Source organism: Heterodontus francisci, chromosome 26 (genome assembly GCF_036365525.1).
Source record: "Heterodontus francisci isolate sHetFra1 chromosome 26, sHetFra1.hap1, whole genome shotgun sequence".
NCBI classification, from domain to species: domain Eukaryota; kingdom Metazoa; phylum Chordata; class Chondrichthyes; order Heterodontiformes; family Heterodontidae; genus Heterodontus; species Heterodontus francisci.
In genome coordinates, this window is record NC_090396.1 from 11174179 (window position 1) to 11195746 (window position 21568).

At 50.6% G+C, this 21568-nt stretch overlaps 1 protein-coding gene across 1 annotated transcript in view; it reads right to left on the reverse strand.

Annotated features, from left to right (window-relative positions):
* The window catches only part of LOC137384173 (Na(+)/H(+) exchange regulatory cofactor NHE-RF1-like), a 152495-nt gene that overhangs the window by 36157 nt on the left and 94770 nt on the right, over positions 1 to 21568 (reverse strand). Inside the window, exon 3 of the mRNA XM_068057800.1 lies at positions 14221 to 14374. Within this exon, the coding sequence (XP_067913901.1) occupies positions 14221 to 14374 (154 nt within the window). The remainder of the gene's footprint in view (positions 1 to 14220; positions 14375 to 21568) is intronic.

Consider the following 21568-nt stretch of genomic DNA (forward strand, 5'->3'; position numbering starts at 1 on the left):
GAGGGGGGGGGAGGAGAAAGGAGAGGGGGGGGGAGGAGAAAGGAGAGGGGGGGGAGGAGAAAGGAGAGGGGGGGGGAGGAGAAAGGAGAGGGGGGGGAGGAGAAAGGAGAGGGGGGGGGAGGAGAAAGGAGAGGGGGGGGAGGAGAAAGGAGAGGGGGGGGGAGGAGAAAGGAGAGGGGGGGAGGGGGAAGGAGAGGGGGAGGGGAGGGGGAGGGGAGGAGAGGGGAGGGAGGGGGGGGGGGGGAGAGGGAGGGAGGAGGGAGGGAGGGAGGGAGGGGAGGGGGGGAGAGGGAGGGGGGGAGAGGGAGGGGGGGAGAGGGAGGGGGAGGGAGGGAGGGGGAGGGAGGGGGAGGAATGGAGAGCGAGAGTGAGACGGGGAGGAAGGGAGCAATTCTGAAAGAGCAATTCTGAAAGAGCAACTCCATTAGTTCCTTTCCCCTGCCTTCTTCCCGTAACCCTGCACATTCTTCCTTTTCATATAACTGTCTAATTCCCTTTTGAATGCTTCAATTGAACCTGCCTCCCCCACGTTCTCGGGCAGCGCATTCCAGACCTTAACCACTCACTGCATGAAAAAGTTTTTACTCATGTCACTTTTGCTTCTCTTACCAAATACTTTAAATCTGTGCCCTCTCATGCTTGATCCTTTCATGAGTGGGAACAGTTTCTCTCTACTCTGTCCAGACACATGATTTTACCTGCATCAAATCATTTCTCAGCCTTCTCTTCAAGGAAAACAGTGTTAACTTCTCCAATCTACCTTCTTAAGTAAAATTCCTCATCCTTGGAACGAATCTTTCCTGTACTCTCTCCAATGCCCTCACATCTTTCCTAAAGTGCGGTGTACAGAATTGGACGCAATACTCCAGCTGAGGCCGAACTAGTGTCTTATACAAGTTCAACATAACTTCCGTGTTCTTGTACTCTATGCCCCTATTAATAAAGCCCAGGATACTGCGTTATTAACCACTCTCTTAACCTGTCCTGCTACCTTCAATGACTTTTGCACATATACACCCAGGTCCCTCTGCTCCTGCACCCCCTTTAGAATTGTACCCTTTATTCGATATTGTCTCTCCAGGTTCTTCCAATCAAAATGAATCATTTCACATTTTGCTGGATTGAACTTCATCTGCCACCTGTTTGCCCATTCCACCAGCTTGTCTATGTCCTTTTGAAGTTCTACACTATCCTCCTCACAGTTCACAATGTTTCCAAGTTTCATATCATCTGCAAACTTTGTAATTGTGCCCTGTACACCAAGGTCTAGGTCATTAATATATATCAGGAAAAGCAAGGGTCCCAACACGGATCCCTGGGGAACTCCACTACAAACCTTCCTCCAGCCTGAAAAACATTCATTAACCACAACTCTTTGCTTCCCGTCTCTCAGCCAGTTTCGTATCCATGTTGCTACCGTCCCTTTTATTCCATGAGCTACAAGTTTCCTCACAAGTCTGTTGTGTGGCACTGTATCAAATGTCTTTTGAAAGTCCATGTACACCACATCAACAGCATTGCCCTCATCAATACTCTTGGGAGAGAGAAGGGGGGGAGGGGGGGGGGGTGGCGGAAGAGACAGGGGGGGAGGGCCAGAGAGACAGAGGGGGAGGGGGGACAGACAAACAGACGGGGAGGGAGGAACAGACAGATACAGGGAGGGAAGGAGGGACAGACAGAGACAGGGAGGGAGGAGGGACAGAGACAGGGAGGGAGGAGGGACAGAGACAGGGAGGGAGGAGGGACAGAGACAGGGAGGGAGACAGGAGGGAGGAGGGACAGAGACAGGGAGGGAGGGAGAGACAGAGATAGACAGGGAGGGAGGGAGAGACAGAGATAGACAGGGAGGGAGGGAGAGACAGAGATAGACAGGGAGGGAGGGAGAGACAGAGATAGACAGGGAGGGAGGGAGAGACAGAGACAGATAGGGAGGGAGGGAGAGACAGACAGATAGGGAGGGAGGGAGAGACAGACAGATAGGGAGGGAGGGAGAGACAGACAGACACAGGGAGGGACAGACAGACACAGGGAGGGACAGACAGACACAGGGAGGGAGGGAGGGACAGAGATAGGGAGGGAGACAGACAGACAGGGAGGGAGAGACAGAGAGAGACAGACAGACAGACAGGGAAGGAGGGAGGGAGAGACAGACAGAGATAAAGAGAACAAGAGACTATCCGCAGGCACAGCAGGAGGAAATGGATTGACGGAGGGAAGCAAATCCTTGAGTTACTGGAACTGTCCAATAGTAAGTGTTGAGCAATGCTGAGGAGGGCACAGAGCATGGTCTTGAGCAACACTGTGACATTGCAGACTAAGGGGCACACAGGGGAATGAGAGGCAGCTAGAGTACAAGAAGGGGAAGAATGGGGGAATCTCAGACTCTTCTGTCTCTAGGAAAGGAGGGATGACAGAAGTCCTGGTCCACATTGGAACCAGACAGATGCGATTAGCTCTGAAGTACTGCGGAGGGAGTTTAAGGAGTGAGGCACTAGATTGAAGGATGTGAATACTGGGAATAATCAAGGGAGATATTGATTTCCATCGTTTTAACGTTGTTGGCAATGGATATTGACACTGACACAGGAACCTGAAAGAGGGATAATGACCCTGGAAGGTATCTGGAACTGGAGGTTCCTGCTTCATGAATGCATGTGTGAATGGGATCAGGCTTAGATGTAATATCACCAGTCAATAATTCGCTGGCACTTATCATCTCACCTCAAATACCGCTTGGGCCAGAGGGGGTGAGGTGTGCAGTAGAAGACACCTTACAACCCAGCTAAAGTTAGCAGAAAGGGAGAGAATATTAACTTGATTTTGAGGGTGTAGTTGAACACCGAGCTAGAGCATTTGGAAGGAGACTGTAAACATCAGCCAACATGCAGATCTGCCAGAACAGCAGGCCTCAACATGCAACACAACAGCTGCAAAAACCACTGATCACACTGCAAAGCACAGCCACTTCCTCAGAACTCACTTCACATCAATGCAAAAGACAAGGCTGAAGCATTTGCAAGAATCTTCAGCCAGAGGTGCTGAGCTGATGATCCATCTTGGCCTCCTCCTGAGCTCCCCAGCATCACAAATGACAGTCTTCAGCCAATCCAATTCACTCTGCGTGATATCAAAAAACGGCTGAAGGCACTGGATACTGCAAAAGCTATAGGCTCTGACAACTTTCTGGCAATAGTACTGAAGACCTGTGCTCCAGAACTAGCCACACCCCTAGCCAAGTTGTTCCAGTACAGCTATAACTCTGGCATCTACCCGGCAATGTGGAAAATTGCCCAGGTATGTCCTGTAGACAAAAAGCAAGACAAATCCAACCCAGCCAATTACCGTTCCATCAGTCTACTCTCAATCAGTGATGGAAGGGGTCTGCGACAATGCTATCAAGCAGCACCTATTCAGCAATAACCTGCTCACTGACGCTCAGTTTGGGTTCCGCCAGGGCCACTCAGCTCCAAACATCATTACAGCCTTAGTCCAAATGTGGACAAAAGAGCTGAATTCCAGAGATGAGGTGACAGTGACTGCCCCTGACAAGGCAGCATTTGACTGAGTATGGCATCAAGGAACCCTAGCAAAACTGCGATCAGTAGGAATCAGGATGAAAACTATCCACTCATACCTAGCGCAAAGGAAGATGGCTGTGGTTTTTGGAGGTCAATCATCTCAGCCCTAGGATACTGCTGCAGGAGTTCCTCAGGGTAGTGTCTTAGGTCCAACCATCTTCAGCTGCTTCATCAATGACCTTCCCTCCATAAGGGCAAAAGTGGGGATGTTGGATGATGATTGCACAACATTCAGCACCATTCGCGACTCCTCAGATACTGAAGATGCAGATGCAGCAAGTCATGGACAACATTCAAGCTTGGGCTAAGTGGCAAGTAACATTCGCGCCACACAAGTGCCAGGCAATGACCATCTTGAAGAGAGAATCTAACCATCTCCCCTTGAGGTTCAATGGCATGACCATCGCTGAATCCTCCATCATCCATCTGGGGGTTACCATTGACCAGAAACTGAACTGGACCAGGCACATAAATGCTGTGGCTACAAGAGGTCAGAGGCTGGGAATTCTGTGGTAACTCGCCTCCCGCATCCCCAAAGCCTGTCCATCATCCACAAGGCACAAGTGTGAAGGAACAATCTCCACTTGCCTGGATGGGTGCACCTGCAACAACACTCAAGAAGCTCGATACCATCCAGGACAAAGCAGCCCGCTTGATCGGCACCCCATCTACCACCTTAAACATTCACTTCCTCCACCACCAGTGCACAGTGGCAGCAGTGTGTACCATCTACAACAGGGTTATCCAACATACGGTCCATGGATGCAAACTGTACCCGGGGCCGTTCCTCATCCTCCCCAGGGCTCTGTGACTGGAAATGGGGAATTTCCCTTTGACTTCTTCTTGCATAGCAGCTTTTTTTAAAACATCGTGCTGTCAGTTTCACAGCTGCTGAAGCAGGAATGTGCATCCCAACTTTGACAGATCCTGGGTTTTCCGACTTTTTTTTTTAAAAAGTCCACCGGAAAACCCCAAATCTGTCCAATGATGTGAAGTGCATTCCCGCTTCAACAGCTGAGGTGAGAAACTCAGCGCAATGTTTCCAAACAAACCAACCAGCCACAAAGCTGCTCTGCTGAGCGCTCCTGCTCAGCGCAACTGTCGGAGACAGGGCAAGAGAGAGGAAGGGGAAGGGGAAAATGAGCGAAAGGGGGAGGGGGAGGCGGGGAAAATGAGGGGGAGGGGGAGGGGGGGGAAGATGGGGAGGCGGACGGGGGGGAAGATGGGGAGGCGGACGGGGGGGGAAGATGGGGAGGCGGACGGGGGGGGAAGATGGGGAGGCGGACGGGGGGGGAAGATGGGGAGGCGGACGGGGGGAAGATGGGGAGGCGGACGGGGGGAAGATGGGGAGGCGGACGGGGGGGAAGATGGGGAGGCGGACGGGGGGGGGGAAGATGGGGAGGCGGACGGTGGGGGGAAGATGGGGAGGCGGACGGGGGGGGAAGATGGGGAGGCGGACGGGGGGGAAGATGGGGAGGCGGACGGGGGGGAAGATGGGGAGGCGGACGGGGGGGAAGATGGGGAGGCGGACGGGGGGGAAGATGGGGAGGCGGACGGGGGGGAAGATGGGGAGGCGGACGGGGGGGAAGATGGGGAGGCGGACGGGGGGGAAGATGGGGAGGCGGACGGGGGGGAAGATGGGGAGGCGGACGGGGGGGGAAGATGGGGAGGCGGACGGGGGGGAAGATGGGGAGGCGGACGGGGGGGAAGATGGGGAGGCGGACGGGGGGAAGATGGGGAGGCGGACGGGGGGGGAAGATGGGGAGGCGGACGGGGGGGGAAGATGGGGAGGCGGACGGGGGGGGAAGATGGGGAGGCGGACGGGGGGGGAAGATGGGGAGGCGGACGGGGGGGGAAGATGGGGAGGCGGACGGGGGGGAAGATGGGGAGGCGGACGGGGGGGAAGATGGGGAGGCGGACGGGGGGGGAAGATGGGGAGGCGGACGGGGGGGGAAGATGGGGAGGCGGACGGGGGGGGAAGATGGGGGGGAGGGGGGCGGACGGGGGGGAAGATGGGGAGGCGGAGGGGGGGGGAAGATGGGGAGGCGGAGGGGGGGGAAGATGGGGAGGCGGACGGGGGGGGGAAGATGGGGAGGCGGACGGGGGTGAAGATGGGGAGGCGGACGGGGGGGGAAGATGGGGAGGCGGACGGGGGGGGAAGATGGGGAGGCGGACAGGGGGAAGATGGGGAGGCGGACAGGGGGAAGATGGGGAGGCGGACAGGGGGAAGATGGGGAGGCGGACAGGGGGAAGATGGGGAGGCGGACAGGGGGAAGATGGGGAGGCGGACAGGGGGAAGATGGGGAGGCGGACAGGGGGAAGATGGGGAGGCGGACAGGGGGAAGATGGGGAGGCGGACAGGGGGAAGATGGGGAGGCGGACAGGGGGAAGATGGGGAGGCGGACAGGGGGAAGATGGGGAGGCGGACAGGGGGAGAACAGAGAGCGAGGACGAGAATGTAAGTCAATAAATTAGTTCTGATGAAAGGTCACTGACCTGAAACGTTAACTCTGCTTCTCTCTCCACAGATGCTGCCAGACCTGCTGAGTATTTCCAGCATTTCTTTATTTCAGATTTCCAGCATCTGCAGTATCTTCCCTTTATAGTAGTTCAATAAATTAGTCTACTCATTTAAAGCTTCTTCACAAAAATACACATTTGTTGTTTTTTTTTATTAGTAAGATAAATTTTTAATGCCTTTATCTTTTGAAATTAGCTCACCAGGCCCCCGGGCCAAGCAAAAATCGTAATCTGGCCCTGTGCCCGAAAAGGTTGGACAACCCTGATCTACAAGATGCACTGTAGCAATTCATCATCACCTTCCAAATCCGCAACATCTACCAACTAGAAGGACAAGGGTAGCAGCTGCATGGGAACACCACCACTAGCAAGTTCCCCTCCAAGCCACACACCATCCTGACTTGGAACTATATTGCCATTCTTTCACTATCTCTGGGTCAAAATCCTGGAACTCCCTTCCTAAGAGCACTGTGGGTGTACCCGTACCCCAAGCACTGCAGCGGTTCAAGAAGACAGCTCACCACCACTTTCTCATGGGTAATTAGGGATGGGCAATAAATGCTGGCCTCGCCAGCAACACCCACATCCCACAAATAAAAATAAATACTGCTTTTATTTTCTAGAATGCATTTTACAGCTTCATCTCAACACCTCCTGCAAGCACCTCTCAGATGCTAAATCAGGATGGTGCTTGTGTGAAACCCAAGGGAATGGACTGAAATGACCTTCAGCTGAACCACTGTACTAACCATTTACTCCTCAGTGTCCTGGCCAACATTCCTCCCTTAACCAACATCACCAAAACAGATTATCTGATCATTATCACATCTACTGTTGTCAATTAGCTGCAGCGCTTCCTACAACAGTGGGCACATTTCAAAAGTCTTTCGTTGGCTGCGAAAAGCTTTGAGAAGTCCTGAACTGCGCCACATAAATGCAAGTCTTTCATTTCTTCCTCCTCCATCCTCTGTGCCCTCTTCAGCATCTTGATGTCGTTAAAACTCAATTTGGAGACCAGGGCAAAGGGGAGGATGAAGTCAGGATGTCCTGTCTTGAGCAAGAGGGAAGATTTGAAGTCTAGGAAACCCAGCATCTGCTACCTTGATCTCCTCTACCCAGCTCCTGACCACTCATCTACCTGTTTGTGACACTTAATATTACTAATCCACGGGCACTGTACCATCCAAACTATACAAAGTCCACTTTCCACCCCTCCGTCCTCTCAGAGCTGCTGAAATGCATCAGTGCCACCCAATCCTGGGCCCACCTCACCCTGTTGGAATCCCTTTGATCTGGTTTCTGTGTTAGCCACAATCGAGACCATCCAAGAACATCTGACAACTGAGCAGAGTTGGCTTTCGTGTCCTCTCTACAATCTTCGAACATTTCTCCTCGCCTGTTCTCTGTGGTATTGCCCTGCCACAGTATCACAGGAAGACACAGATCTTCAGTGAGTGTTTTCTCAATGCCCTGAAGTTCATTAGCCTGGAAAGCCAGGGCCAAGTCGTCAGCATATATGAAGAGACATGACTTTGTGGGAGGGAGCTCATTGGCATATATATATTGAAGAGGGCCAGTGTGAGAACTGATCCCTGTGGGAGCCCGTTGTTGGTTATGTGCGGGCGGCTAATTTGCTCTCCGTGGTGCATACGGAACTGTCGGTTGCTGGTCATAGAGTTGAATAGTTGCAGGGTTTTCAAACAGTCGATGATTTTGGAGACTTTCAGCAGTATACCTATATGCCAGACAGTGTCATAAGCACAGGATAAGTCAACAAAGGCAATTCTCGTCTTCAGGCCTTTCTGAAAACTGGGCTCACTGCATCAGCTAAAGCTGCTGAATGGATTGTTAACCTCAACATCAAACAATAACTACTCCCCCAGCCTATATATAGTCATACAGCATAGAAACAGGCCCTTCGGCCCACCACGTCCATGCCGACCATAATGCCTATCTATACTAATCCCACCTGCCTGCATTAATTCCATATCCCTTTATGCCTTGCTCATTGAAGTACCTATCCAGATGCCTCTTAAATGTCGCTACTGTTCCTGCCTCCACCACGTCCTCAGGCAGCTCATTCCAGATACCCACTATCCTTTGTGCAAAAAAATTACCCCTTTGATCCTCTTTAAACGTCCTCACTCTCACCTTAAATCTATGCCCTCTAGTTTTAGTCACCCCATGGGAAACAGACTCTGGCTATCTACCAGGGGCGGCACAGTGGCGCAGTGGTTAGCACCGCAGCCTCACAGCTCCAGGGACCTGGGTTCAATTCTGGGTACTGCCTGTGTGGAGTTTGCAAGTTCTCCGCGTGGGTTTCCTCCGGGTGCTCCGGTTTCCTCCCACAGCCAAAGACTTGCAGGTGACAGGTAAATTGGCCATTGTAAATTGCCCCTAGTGTAGGTAGGTGGTAGGGAGTATGGGATTAATGTAGGGTTAGTAGAAATGGGTGGTTGATGGTCGGCACCCTGGGCTGAAGGGCCTGTTTCAGTGCTGTATCTCTAAATAAAATAAATACCCTATCTATGCCTCTCATCATTTTATATACCTCTATCATGTCCTCTCTCAACCTCCTCCGCTCCAGGGAAAACAGACCCAGCCTATCCAATCTCTCTTTATAACTCAAGCCCTCCAAACCAGGCAACATCCTTGTGAATCTTTTCTGCACCCTCTCTAGCTTAATCACATCTTTCCTGTAGTGCGGCGACCAGAACTGCACACAGTACTCCAAATGCGGCCTAATCAACGTTATGTACAACTGTAACATGACGTCCCAACTCTTGTACTCAATGCCTCGGCCGATGAAGGCAAGCATGTCATACGCCTTCTTCACCACCCTGTCTACCCGTGTTGCCACTTTCAGAGAACTATGTACTTGCACCCCAAGGTCTCTCTGCTCAATAAGTATATAAATATATATACACACACAGTAAGACAATTGGCCAAAGAACCCAAGAGGAGATGAGGAGAATTTCTTTTACATAGCAAGCTATGATGGTGGGGAATGTGCTGTCTGAATGGTGGAATCTGATTTAATATCAGCTTTCAAAAGGAATTGGATAAACATTTGAAAAGGAAAAATTCGCAGGAGGGATGAGGAAAGGCAGGGCAGTGGAACTAACTGGATAGCTCTTTCAAAGAGCCAGCACAGGTTAGATGGGCTGAATGGTCTCCCTGTGTGCTGTAAGAGTCTATGATCCCTATCTGTTCAAATACAGCCACATCTGCATTGGCTTCTCCCTTGCCCATGCACTCACCTACAGCATACCTAAAATCTGCTCTCTAGTCCTCATCTATGTATAGTCTCTCAGCAACATTAACTGCATGCTTCCACCTGCACACTCACAACACACAGCTTTCCCCCTCTACCATCACTGCTGTCTGACCGACCCAGGCCTGCCCCGGCTGTCCGACCGACCCAGGCCTGCCCCGGCTGTCCGACCGACCCAGGCCTGCCCCGGCTGTCTGACCGACCCAGGCCTGCCCCGGCTGTCTGACCGACCCAGGCCTGCCCCGGCTGTCTGACCGACCCAGGCCTGCCCCGGCTGTCTGACCGACCCAGGCCTGCCCCGGCTGTCTGACCGACCCAGGCCTGCCCCGGCTGTCTGACCGACCCAGGCCTGCCCCGGCTGTCTGACCGACCCAGGCCTGCCCCGGCTGTCTGACCGACCCAGGCCTGCCCCGGCTGTCTGACCGACCCAGGCCTGCCCCGGCTGTCTGACCGACCCAGGCCTGCCCCGGCTGTCTGACCGACCCAGGCCTGCCCCGGCTGTCTGACCGACCCAGGCCTGCCCCGGCTGTCTGACCGACCCAGGCCTGCCCCGGCTGTCTGACCGACCCAGGCCTGCTCCGACTAACCCAGGCCTGTCTGACCCACATCTTTCACCACCTCAACAAAACAGGATTCAAGTTATCTGATCCGGCTCCCACCACAAACCTGGTATCTTAACCCTCAGTTCCAGGCCCCATTTCCAGCTTCTACCTGGTGCTCTGCAGCCTCGAGATCCCACAGAACAGAGTTTCAAACCGCCAATTCATAAGCAATATCTGATAGTTTCTTCTTCGTAAGATCACCTGCTTCCACTATTACCTCACCATCACTGGTGCTTAAAATCTCAGCTACGCACAAGTCACACTGTGCCCCACCCTGCTACTGCTACCCCCTGCCCTGTGGCTCCCACCCTGCCACTGCCATCCCCTGCCCTGCAGCTTCCACTGCTACCCCCTGCCCTGTGGCTCCCACCCTGCCACTGCCATCCCCTGCCCTGCAGCTTCCACTGCTACCCCCTGCCCTGCAGCTCTCCCCCCGCCATCGCTACACCCTGCCCTGCGCCCGCCCACTGCCACCCCCTGCCCTGCGCCCGCCCACTGCCACCCCTGCCCTGCGGCTCTCACCCTGCCACCGCCACAATGCCTCCAATCTGTTGTTCACTGGTCTCTCAAGTTCCACCTTATTAAAAACTAGCTCCTCTGGATTTCCACAGTGCGCACTGTATCAAATACTAAGCATTAATAATCTTTTTCACCAACCTCCACAGATCCCAGCAGAGGGAAATGCAAATCCTCATCAACTGCCTATCCCTTTAACACCCACCAGTTTCCCACATCCTCCCGTCAATTTCCTCCCTAAAAACCCCTTGCTCAATATTAATTTCTTCCATCTCCTCAGAGCTTCTCTTCAGCCATGACTTTGTCCATGTCCTCAAACACTCTCCTAACTCTGGCTCCGTGTCGAACTGCCCTGTATGTGTGGTGGTGTACTATGTTGAGAGAGCTGTAGCAATTGCTACCAATGACCTCAGAGAGTGTGACTGCCATCAAGGACAAAACTAATCCATCAAGTTGAAAAACCTGAACATCTTCAGATTCTTCAGCTCACTCTCATCTAAAAAGCAAGAAATATTTGAAGATTGAATGTGGTGGATATTAGCTAGAGTGGAGAGAGAGTGTCTGACAGGGGGGCAGAACAGAGTTACCACACAAGAAATGTCCATTTATGACAAGTGAGAGATGCTCCTTCCCCTCACACTTGGATTCCATGTACAATAAATTCTGAACTCCCGAGTTGCTCTCATCAGAACATAAATGATAAAACTTAAGAAAAATAATTTTAAAAGCAAAAGTGAACACTATATTTTCTGTAAGACAACAGAGCTCATAGCATCCAAGATATTTCCCCACCTCACTCTCTCTCAAATATGGGAGGCTCTTGGTATTGGTGATCAATGGAAGGCAGCGTATAGCCAGGGTCAATGTTCCACACCCTCTATAAATACTGGATGTGGTACCGTGCAGTGCTTGAAAGACTTCAGACTGCTCATTTATAAAGTGCTGAACAGGGACTGAAAAGCTTGGATTATTTACCAAGCTGCAACGTGTTATACACTTGAGGATTTACTGAACTTTTTAAATGTAAACTCACCTATCTCCTGGACTACTCCTTACCTTCCATTTTGCATCCTCTCCCCACTGGGCCACAGTGAACGTTTGTGTTAAGTAACTGTAGATGCCAGCATACCCTGGCTGAACTCAGCATTCTTCATGGCTAGTCCAGGCACTGGAACTTGACATTGTGGGGAGTAGCAAGGACAACTCATCCAGTCAAGCTCCCATTATCAGATTATCCAAAACATGGCAAAGGTTTTCAACTCTGCTGTGTTACAGGATGGTGGGGCAGGAGTTTGGTCTCCGAGAGCAGACAGGCAGACACACACACACAGGCAGACACACACACACACAGGCAGACAGGCACGTCACCATGAATAGCCTAGCTCTAATGTAAAGGTTGTTTAAAGACCCCTTGCCCCGACAGATGAAATAGTATCTCTGTATCCATCCTATCCACTCCTGTAATCACCTGATACACACAGGCTATACACTGGGCCTCCTGCCTCGAGATCATCATCCTCCAACCATACCCACAACTTTCAAACGCCATGAGTGAAATATTCAGGAGGGGTATTCAATCCTGTACTGACAGAACTGACACTGTATATCAATGGCTACAGTTCCTTCACTCTCCCAGCTCACAGGGGCCCCCTCGACATAAAGAACTCTTATCTTCTTATCTGCCGCACATCTGCACCAAGATCCCCTCCAACCCTCTCCCCAATACCTCCCATACCCCCCCACACTCCCCGCACACAGAGCTTCCCCCTCCATCACTCTCACCCTAACTGAGACACCTCCCATTGCCTGCCACATCTCACAGAGTTCCTCCCTACCAATCCCCTCCCCTTCCTCCCTCCCTCCTTACCCTAGTGACGTACAGGTTGGAGGCAGCAAGCACACGGACAGCATCATTGTAAGATACGGATGTCCTAGCCCTTGGATTCTCAGAAGCTACACTTCACAGACCCTCAAAAGGATCAATATGAGCCCAGAAACACCCAACTGTCATCTAACCCTCTCAACTTGGCACAGAAATCACTATCCCACAAAAGATCCCATTCTATAGTCTGATCCAACAGGGAGCTTCAAAAAACACTTGCCTCAGGCACAGCCTCCCAGTCCAGGTCAACTCATCCACAAGAGTCACCAGACATTCAGCCAAATTTCACCTCACTCAGTGATACCAAGTTTCAACATGTCCTGCAGTAATGTACTCGACTCTCAATGCAAGCTGACCCCTGTCCCCCCAGAACTCTTCCTCCACTCCCCACAGATGTACTCCACCCTGTGCACTTTGACAAGCTCCATGGCAACAAATATAAACCTGGAGGGCCTGGACCAAGACTTAGGCCGTCATAAACAGAGGAAGGTTGGTGAAGGGCATGGAGCTAAAACCTCAACACAACTTGCAACGAAAGATGCAAAGGCCAAAGAGGTCACCTTTGAAATGTACATCACCCCCACCTTTACTGATCCCTGACTAGACAGAATGGCCCCTCCAATACAAACTCTGATCCAGAGTCTTCATTCATCTATTCTGAAAAGCAGCCTGGGAGAGCACAAGGATGATCACAGGCCTGGGGATTCCTGAGGAGCCTGCCCAGGGCCTAGCAGAAAGAGCGTCACTCGCAACATTCAAAGTGGCACAGCTGTTGCTGTAACCATATCCTTGGGTTCCTGTGGGACACATTGAGGCACCAGATGGAAATGGAGATACATCAACAAGTCAGGGGACCGTCCCTGGACAATACTTAGCACAACTCCTCTCGTTCCCAATCCAAGAGGAAAGAGAACGTAGACCAAGAGCAGTGATTGTCTCCACTCCCAAACTAACATGACCATTGGGCTATAGGACAAGCACCCTCCCACACATCCCGAGACCAAAAACACCCAGAGACCAGGAACCAATCACTTCAACCCTCAAACTTAGCTTTCTCCCAGTACAGGAACCATGTCCAGAAACCTCAACGTTCATCATAACCCCTCCCCCAGCATGCTGCAACCACACTTGATCGCACGATCCACCGAAAACCAAACTCCATCTCACTACCCACCCTAAAACCGAAATCTATCTCACTACCCACCCTAAAGCCAAAATCGATCTCACCACCCATCCTAAAGCTGAAATCAATCCTACCGCCCACCCTAAAACCAAACCCATTCATACCACCCACAGCAGTGGTTAGCACTGCAGCCTCACAGCTCCAGCGACCCGGGTTCAATTCTGGGTACTGCCTGCGCGGAGTGTGCAACTTCTCCCTGTGACCGCGTGGGTTTTCACCGGGTGCTCCGGTATCCTTGCACAGCCAAACACTTGCAGGTTGATAGGTAAATTAGCCATTATAAATTGCCTTAGTGTAGACAGGTGGTAGAGGAATTGAGGGAAGGCGGGGATGGGGTAGGAATATGGGATTAACGTAGGATTAGTATAAATGGGTGGTTGATGGTCGGCACAGACTCGGTGGGCCGAAGGGCCTGTTTCAGTGCTGTATCTCTAAATAAAAAATAAAATAAAACCAAATCGATCACACTACCCACCCTAAAACCGAAATCAATCTCACCACCTACCCTAAAGCCAAAATCAATCATACCGCCCACCCTCAAACCAAACCCATTCATACCACCCACCTAAATGAAAAAAATCAGTAAAAAGGTAAAGGAAATAAAATGATATCCTAAAGTGAACAGAAGGTTGCATATCACACAACACTGACCCATGCCCCAGTACCTGTAACGTGGGCGACTGATGGTGAAACTTCGCACTTCTTGAAAAATTCATCTGTTTCTGGATCAACGACCAACAGCGAGGTCTCCGTACCACCCGTCTTAATAGCTGTCACCACATCAGAGTGCTGCTTCCCTTCAACATTCTCGCCATTAACCTGTAACACACAGTCCGTCAAACTTTGGGTAAGAGACACAGAGGGTTAGAGCAGCAACACACAGATAGAGTCAGGGATGTGGGGATGAAAAGAGGACCAACTGAATTGCAGCAGTACAGTCCTGGTGTGTACAGGTCTGTCACTGTATAACACTGGGGTACAGTACTGGTGTGTACAGGTCTGTCACTGTAGAACACTGGGGTACAGTCCTGGTGTGTACAGGTCTGTCACTGTAGAACACTGGGGTACAGTACTGGTGGAAGACAGGTCTGTCACTGTAGAACACTGGGGTACAGTACTGGTGGAAGACAGGTCTGTCACTGTATAACACTGGGGTACAGACTTGGTGTGTACAGGTCTGTCACTGTAGAACACTGGGGTACAGTCCTGGTGTGTACAGGTCTGCCACTGTAGAACACTGGGGTACAGTACTGGTGGAAGACAGGTCTGTCACTGTATAACACTGGGGTACAGACTTGGTGTGTACAGGTCTGTCACTGTAGAACACTGGGGTACAGTCCTGGTGTGTACAGGTCTGTCACTGTAGAACACTGGGGTACAGTACTGGTGGAAGACAGGTCTGTCACTGTATAACACTGGGGTACAGACTTGGTCTGTACAGGTCTGTCACTGTAGAACACTGGGGTACAGTCCTGGTGTGTACAGGTCTGTCACTGTAGAACACTGCGGGTACAGTTCTGGTGTGTACAGGTCTGTCACTGTATAACACTGGGGTACAGTTCTGGTGTGTACAGGTCTGTCACTGTATAACACTGGGGTACAGTTCTGGTGTGTACAGGTCTGTCACTGTATAACACTGGGGTACAGTTCTGGTGTGTACAGGTCTGTCACTGTATAACACTGGGGTACAGTTCTGGTGTGTACAGGTCTGTCACTGTATAACACTGGGGTACAGTACTGGTGGGAGACAGGTCTGTCACTGGTAATGAAATCAATTTGAAATTAATTTGAAGTATCAGACTAGGCGGATGTTGACACACATTAAAGCAATGCCCTGGTGCCCTCATTGATCCTCAGCACTCCCATGTGGCCCATTAGTTTGTGTCTGAATCTAGCTGTCACTGTATTGCATTAAGTGCTGGGGGTGGACTTTGCTCTTGGGGATGTTTTTAGTCGCATTATGTTATCCACAAAATATCCAATGGCCTAACCAAGAGGAAGTCACAGTGTCCCAGGAGAGGCAGGACATAAATACCCTGTGGCATTGTCACCCACAATAGTGTTCCATAAATTGTGCACTCACTATGCACCACAAAGCAGTGCCTATTTTAGCAACATTACACTGCCATTGCCACATCAACAGTAAACATCACTTCAGACAAAACCTCCATAAACTGAAACAAACAGAAAAAACTGGAAACACTCAGTAGGTCAGACATCATCTGGAGGAAAAAACAAGCAGGTCTGAGTTTCAGGAGTGCGAGCAGCAGATATTAGCAGTGGACAGGATGAACAGAAAGAGAGGGGAAAACACACAGAGATAGAGTGTTTAAGTGGAGAAGAGAAGGTAGTTAAATAGTAGAAGTGATACAAGTGCAACAAGAGATGTAATGAGAAACCAAAGACATCTGAGACACAGGGGGGTAGAAATCAGTGTCTTTTCCATCAGCCCTCCCCTTGCAGATGTACATTATGGCTGTCTGATCTGGCAGCTGACAGAGGCAGAATCAGAAGCGTTCTCTCACAGTTCATACCATTAAAGGAGAAATACAGGTAGGCAAGTACTGCTGTGTGAAAAGAAATATTCTCAGTCCCATTGATGTAAGTTTTTTTTATTCATTCATGGGATGTGGGCGTTGCTGGCCAGGCCAGCATTTATTGCCCATCCCTAATTGCCCTTGAGAAGGTGGTGGTGAGCTGCCTTCTTGAACCGCTGCAGTCCATGTGGGGTAGATACACCCACAGTGCTGTTAGGAAGGGAGTTCCAGGATTTTGACCCAGCGACAGTGAAGGAACGACGATATAGTTCCAAGTCAGGATGGTGTGTGACTTGGAGGGGAACTTGCAGTTGGTGGTGTTCCCATACATTTGCTGCCCTTGTCCTTCTAGTTGGTAGAGGTCGCGGGTTTGGAAGGTGCTGGCTAAGGAGCCTGGGTGCATTGCTGCAGTGCACCTTGTAGATGGTACACACTGCTGTCACTGTATATCCGTGCTGGAGGGAGTGAATGTTTGTGGATGCCAACTAAGCAGGCTGCTTTGTCCTAGATGGTGTTGAGTTTAATGAGTATTGTTGGACCTGCACTCATCCAGGCAAGTGGAGAGTATTCCATCACACTCCTGTCTTGTAGATGGTGGACAGGCTTTGGGGAGTCAGGAGGTGAGCTACTCGCCACAGGATTCCTAGCCTCTGACCTGCTCTTGTAGCCACGGTATTTTTATGGCTACTACTCCAGTTCAGTTTCTGGTCAATGAAAACCCCCAGGATGCTGATAGTGCGGAATTCAGCAATCGTAATGCCATTGAATGTAAAGAGGGGATGGTTAGATTCTCTCTTGTTGGAGATGGTCATTGCCTGGCATTTGTGTGGCGCGAAGGTTATTTGCCACTTATCAGCCCAAGCCTGGATATTGTCCAGGTCTTGCTGCATTTCTACATGGACTGCTTCAGTATCTGAGTCGTCGTGAATGGTGCTGAACATTGTGCAATCATCAGAAAACATCCCCACTTCTGACCTTATGATTGAAGGAAGGTCATTGATGAAGCAGCTGAGATGGTTGGGCCGAGGACACTACCCTGCGGAACTCCTGCAGTGATGTCCTGGACCTGAGATGATTGACCTCCAATAACTACAACCATCTTCCTTTGCGCTAGGTATGACTCCAACCAATGGAGAATTTGCCCTGATTCCCATTGACTTCAGTTTTGCTAGGGCTCCTTGATGCCATACTCGGTCAAATGCTGCCTTGATGTCAAGGGCAGTCACTCTCACCTCACCTCTGGAGTTCAGCTCTTTTGTCCATGTTTGAACCAAGGCTGTAATGAGGTCAGGAGCGGAGTGACCCTGGTGGAACCCAAACTGAGCATCACTGAGCAGGTTATTGCTAAGCAAGTGCCGTTTGATGGCACTGTTGATGACACCTTCCATCATTTTACTGATGATTGAGAGTAGACTGATGGGGCTGTAATTGGTAAATGTTATACTTGCAGAGATGGAATAGCATTTTGAAAAAACTGCACAGTTTGTTAACACTCTCAGGAAGGTTGTGGGTTTGAGCCGCACTTGACCCAAGTACATAATTGGGGCCGACACTCCTCCAGTGTGGTACCAAGGGACTGCTCCCATCTTGTCCAAACCAGTGTGGAATCATTTGGCCTGCCTGATGGGACATTGAACAGAAAGCCCAACTGCCTTCTCAGGGGGTTTAAAGATCATCTTGGCACAACGTGAACAGCCTGCTTCCCCAGCACCCACCCACCCCACCCCCCACTACGCCCCCAGGGTAGGTCCAACATCGCCCTCCCCCCAACCCTCCACCCCCGCACAATCTCTGGAGACTGGCTCCTCCCAACCCCCACCCACCCCAGGTCTCCTGGAAATACTATTTCCTCAGCTGAAGAAAGATTAACCAATCTGTCAGTCATTTCCCCATTATGTGGGAAAACTATTGTGATATGAAGGAAGACTGTCAGATTTCACAGAAGGAAGCCATTCGGCCCAAAGCGTCTGCACCAGCTCTCCGAGTGAGCAATTCACTCAGTGCCATTTCCCCGCCTTCTCCCCATAACCCCCTATACATTCTTCTTTTTCATTTAACTGACTAATTCCCTTTTGAATGCCTCCACTGCACTCTCAGGCAGTGAATTCCGGATCCTAACCACTCACTGTATGAAAAAGTTTTTCCTCATGTCATCATTGCTTCTCTTAGCAAATACTTTAAATCTGTGCCCTCTCGTTCTCAATCCTTCCACGAGTGGGAACAGTTTCTCTCTATCTACTCTGTCCAGACCCCTCATGATTTTGAAAACCTCTATCAAATCACCTCTCAGCCTTCTCTTCTCCAAGGAAAAGTCTCAACTTCTCCAATCTATCTTCGTAAATGAAATTCCTCATTCTTGGAACCATTCTCGTGAATCTTTTCTGCATTCTCTCTAATGCCTTCACATCCTTCCTTAAATGTGGCGCCCAGAACTGGATACAATACTCCAGTTGAGGCCAAACTCATGTCTTACATATGTTCAACATAACCACCTTGCTCTTGGTCTCTATGCCGCTATCAATAAAGCCCAGGATGCTGTATTCTTTGTTAACCGCTCTCTCAAGCTGTTCCTGCCACATTCAATGGCTTATGCACATATACACCTAGGTCCCTCTGTTCCTGCATTCCCTTTAGAATTGTCTCCTTTATTTCCCTATATAGTAACCCAATACCAGTAATTTGCTCAATACAAATTAAATTGAAAGATCCCAAGACACATAACAGGGTGTAATAGAAAGGCAAGGCTTTTCCTTTTCCAAGTCTGATGGAACATCCCCAAAACATCTCATTGGATGTGAAATTCTCAGCTGAAAACTCCTCAATTCAAAGACTCACAAAGGGTTGATTTTTTAAAATCTTTTTTGCACCATACCGACAACCAAATCATGCAGCTAGCACTGCATCACACACCTGGATTAAAACACCATCTGTTGGTGTTGCTTATGTTTGACCAGCTTTATTCAATGAAATTGATTCTATCTCTCTGCTGCCTGTTTGACAATACTGACAAAATTTGCACTGAAATATTCAAACAAAGGAGAAAGAGGTCAAATCAGAAAGCAGTGAGTTCAACATCGGTGTTGCCAAAATTGCTCTGATCTGTTATGAGGGACAGCGTAAGTGAGCACTGGGAAAAATATAAGCTAATTAGGGATCAATATGGTTTTGTAAAAGGTAAACCATGTCTAACCAACCACAGAGTGTTCTTTACAGAATCCATTTTCAAAAGGTATTTCATAAAGTTTCACACAAAGGATTACTGAATAAAAGAGGCAGCTGAAACTGGTCAGAATCTCTTGGCACTGGGTGGGAAATTAGAATGTTGGAATAAAAGCAGCATTATCAGGAAGTGATTCGTGCTCAACACCTCCCCTTGTCCCATCCAGTTCCTACTTATACAGTGAGTAACTATTTCTAAGTTTCCAGATCTGGAAGGTGCAGCAAACCATGCAAGAGCAAAAAACTGCAAAAAAGCATTGGTTCATTGAGTGGGAAGGTGGACTGACAGCAGATGTAACACAGCATAGTGTGAGGTACAGCAAAACATTCCAGACACTAGAATATGGAGATTGGGGCTGCGAGAGGAATAGTGACTGTAGACACTGGCACTGCAAAGACTATGGGCCCTGACAACATTCCGGTAATAGTACTGAAGACTTGTGCTCCAGAACGAGTGGCGCCCCCAGCCAAGTTGTTCAGGTACAGCTATAACACTGGCATCTCCACGGCAATGTGGAAAATTGCCCAGGTATGTCCTGTACACAAAAAGCAGGACAAGTCCAACCTGGCCAATAACCGCCCAATCAGTCTACTCTCAATCATCAGCAAAGTGATGGAAGGTGTCATCAACAGTGCCATCAAGCGGCACTTAAACAGCAACAACCTGCTCACTGATGCTCAGTTTGGGTTCCGCCAGGGTCACTCAGCTCCTGCCCTTATTACAGCCTTGGTCCACAAGTGGATAAAGGAGCTGAATTCAAGAGGTGAGGTAAGAGTGAAATAAAGACCAGAAATGCTGGAACCACTCAGCAGGTCTGGCAGCATCTGTGGAAAGAGAAGCAGAGTTAACGTTTCGGGTCAGTGACCCTTCTTCGGAACTGACAAATATTAAAAATGTCACAGTCATAGCAGCGCAAAGGAAGATAGTTGTGGTTGTTGGAGGTCAATCATCTCAGCCCCAGGACACTGCTGGAGGAGTTCCTTAGTGTAGTGTCCTTGGTCCAACCATCTTCAACTGCTTCAATGACTTTCCCTCCATCATAAGGTCAGAAGTGGGGATGTTCGCTGATGATTGCACAATGTTCAATACCATTCGCGACTCCTCAGATACTGAAGTAGTCCGTGTAGAAATGCAGCAAGACCTGGACAACATCCAGGCTTTGGCTGATCAGTGGAAGTAACATTCACACCACACAGGTGCCAGGCAATGACCATCTCCAACAAGAGAGAATCTAACCATCTCCCCTTGACATTCGACATTACCATCCCTGAATCCCCCACTACCATCCTGGGGGTTACCATTAACTAGAAATTAAACTGGACCAGCCACATAAATACTGTGGCGACAAGAGCAGGTCAGCGACTGGGAATTCTGCAGTGAGTAACTCACCTCCTGACTCCCCAAAGCCTGTCCACTGTCTACAAGGCACAAGTCAGGAGTGTGATGGAATACTCTCCACTTGCCCGAATGAGTGTGGTGCCAACACCACTCAGGAAACGCGATACCATCCAGGACGAAGCAGCCCGCTTGACTGGCACCCCATCCACAGTGGCAGCAGTGTGTACCATCTACAAGATGCATTGCAGTAACTCACCGAGGCTCCTTCGACAGCACCTTCCAAACCCGCAACCTCTACCACCTTGAAGTGGCAGCAGACGAACGGGAAAACCACCATTTCACGAAATACAGAACAGGGACAGAGAGAGAGAGCAAGAGAGAGAGGTGGGGGGGAAAAGAGGAGAGGGTGGGGGGGAAAAGAGGAGAGGGTGGGGGGGGGGGGGTGAAGGAGAGAGTGGGGGGGGGGGTGAAGGAGAGAGTGGGGGGGGGGAGAGATAGAGAGAGGGGGGGGAGAGGTAGAGAGAGGGGGGGGGAGAGATAGAGAGAGTGGGGGGGGGAGAGATAGAGAGAGGGGGGGGGAGAGATAGAGAGAGGGGGGGGAGAGGTAGAGAGAGGGGGGGGGAGAGGTAGAGAGAGGGGGGGGGGAGAGGTAGAGAGAGGGGGGGGGGGAGAGGTAGAGAGAGGGGGGGGGAGAGGTAGAGAGAGGGGGGGGGGAGAGGTAGAGAGAGGGGGGGGGAGAGGTAGAGAGAGGGGGGGGAGGTAGAGAGAGGGGGGGGGAGGTAGAGAGAGGGGGGGGGGAAGGTAGAGAGAGGGGGGGGGGAGGGTAGAGAGAGGGGGGGGGGAGGTAGAGAGAGGGGGGGGGGAGGTAGAGAGAGGGGGGGGGAGGTAGAGAGAGAGGGGGGGAGGTAGAGAGAGAGG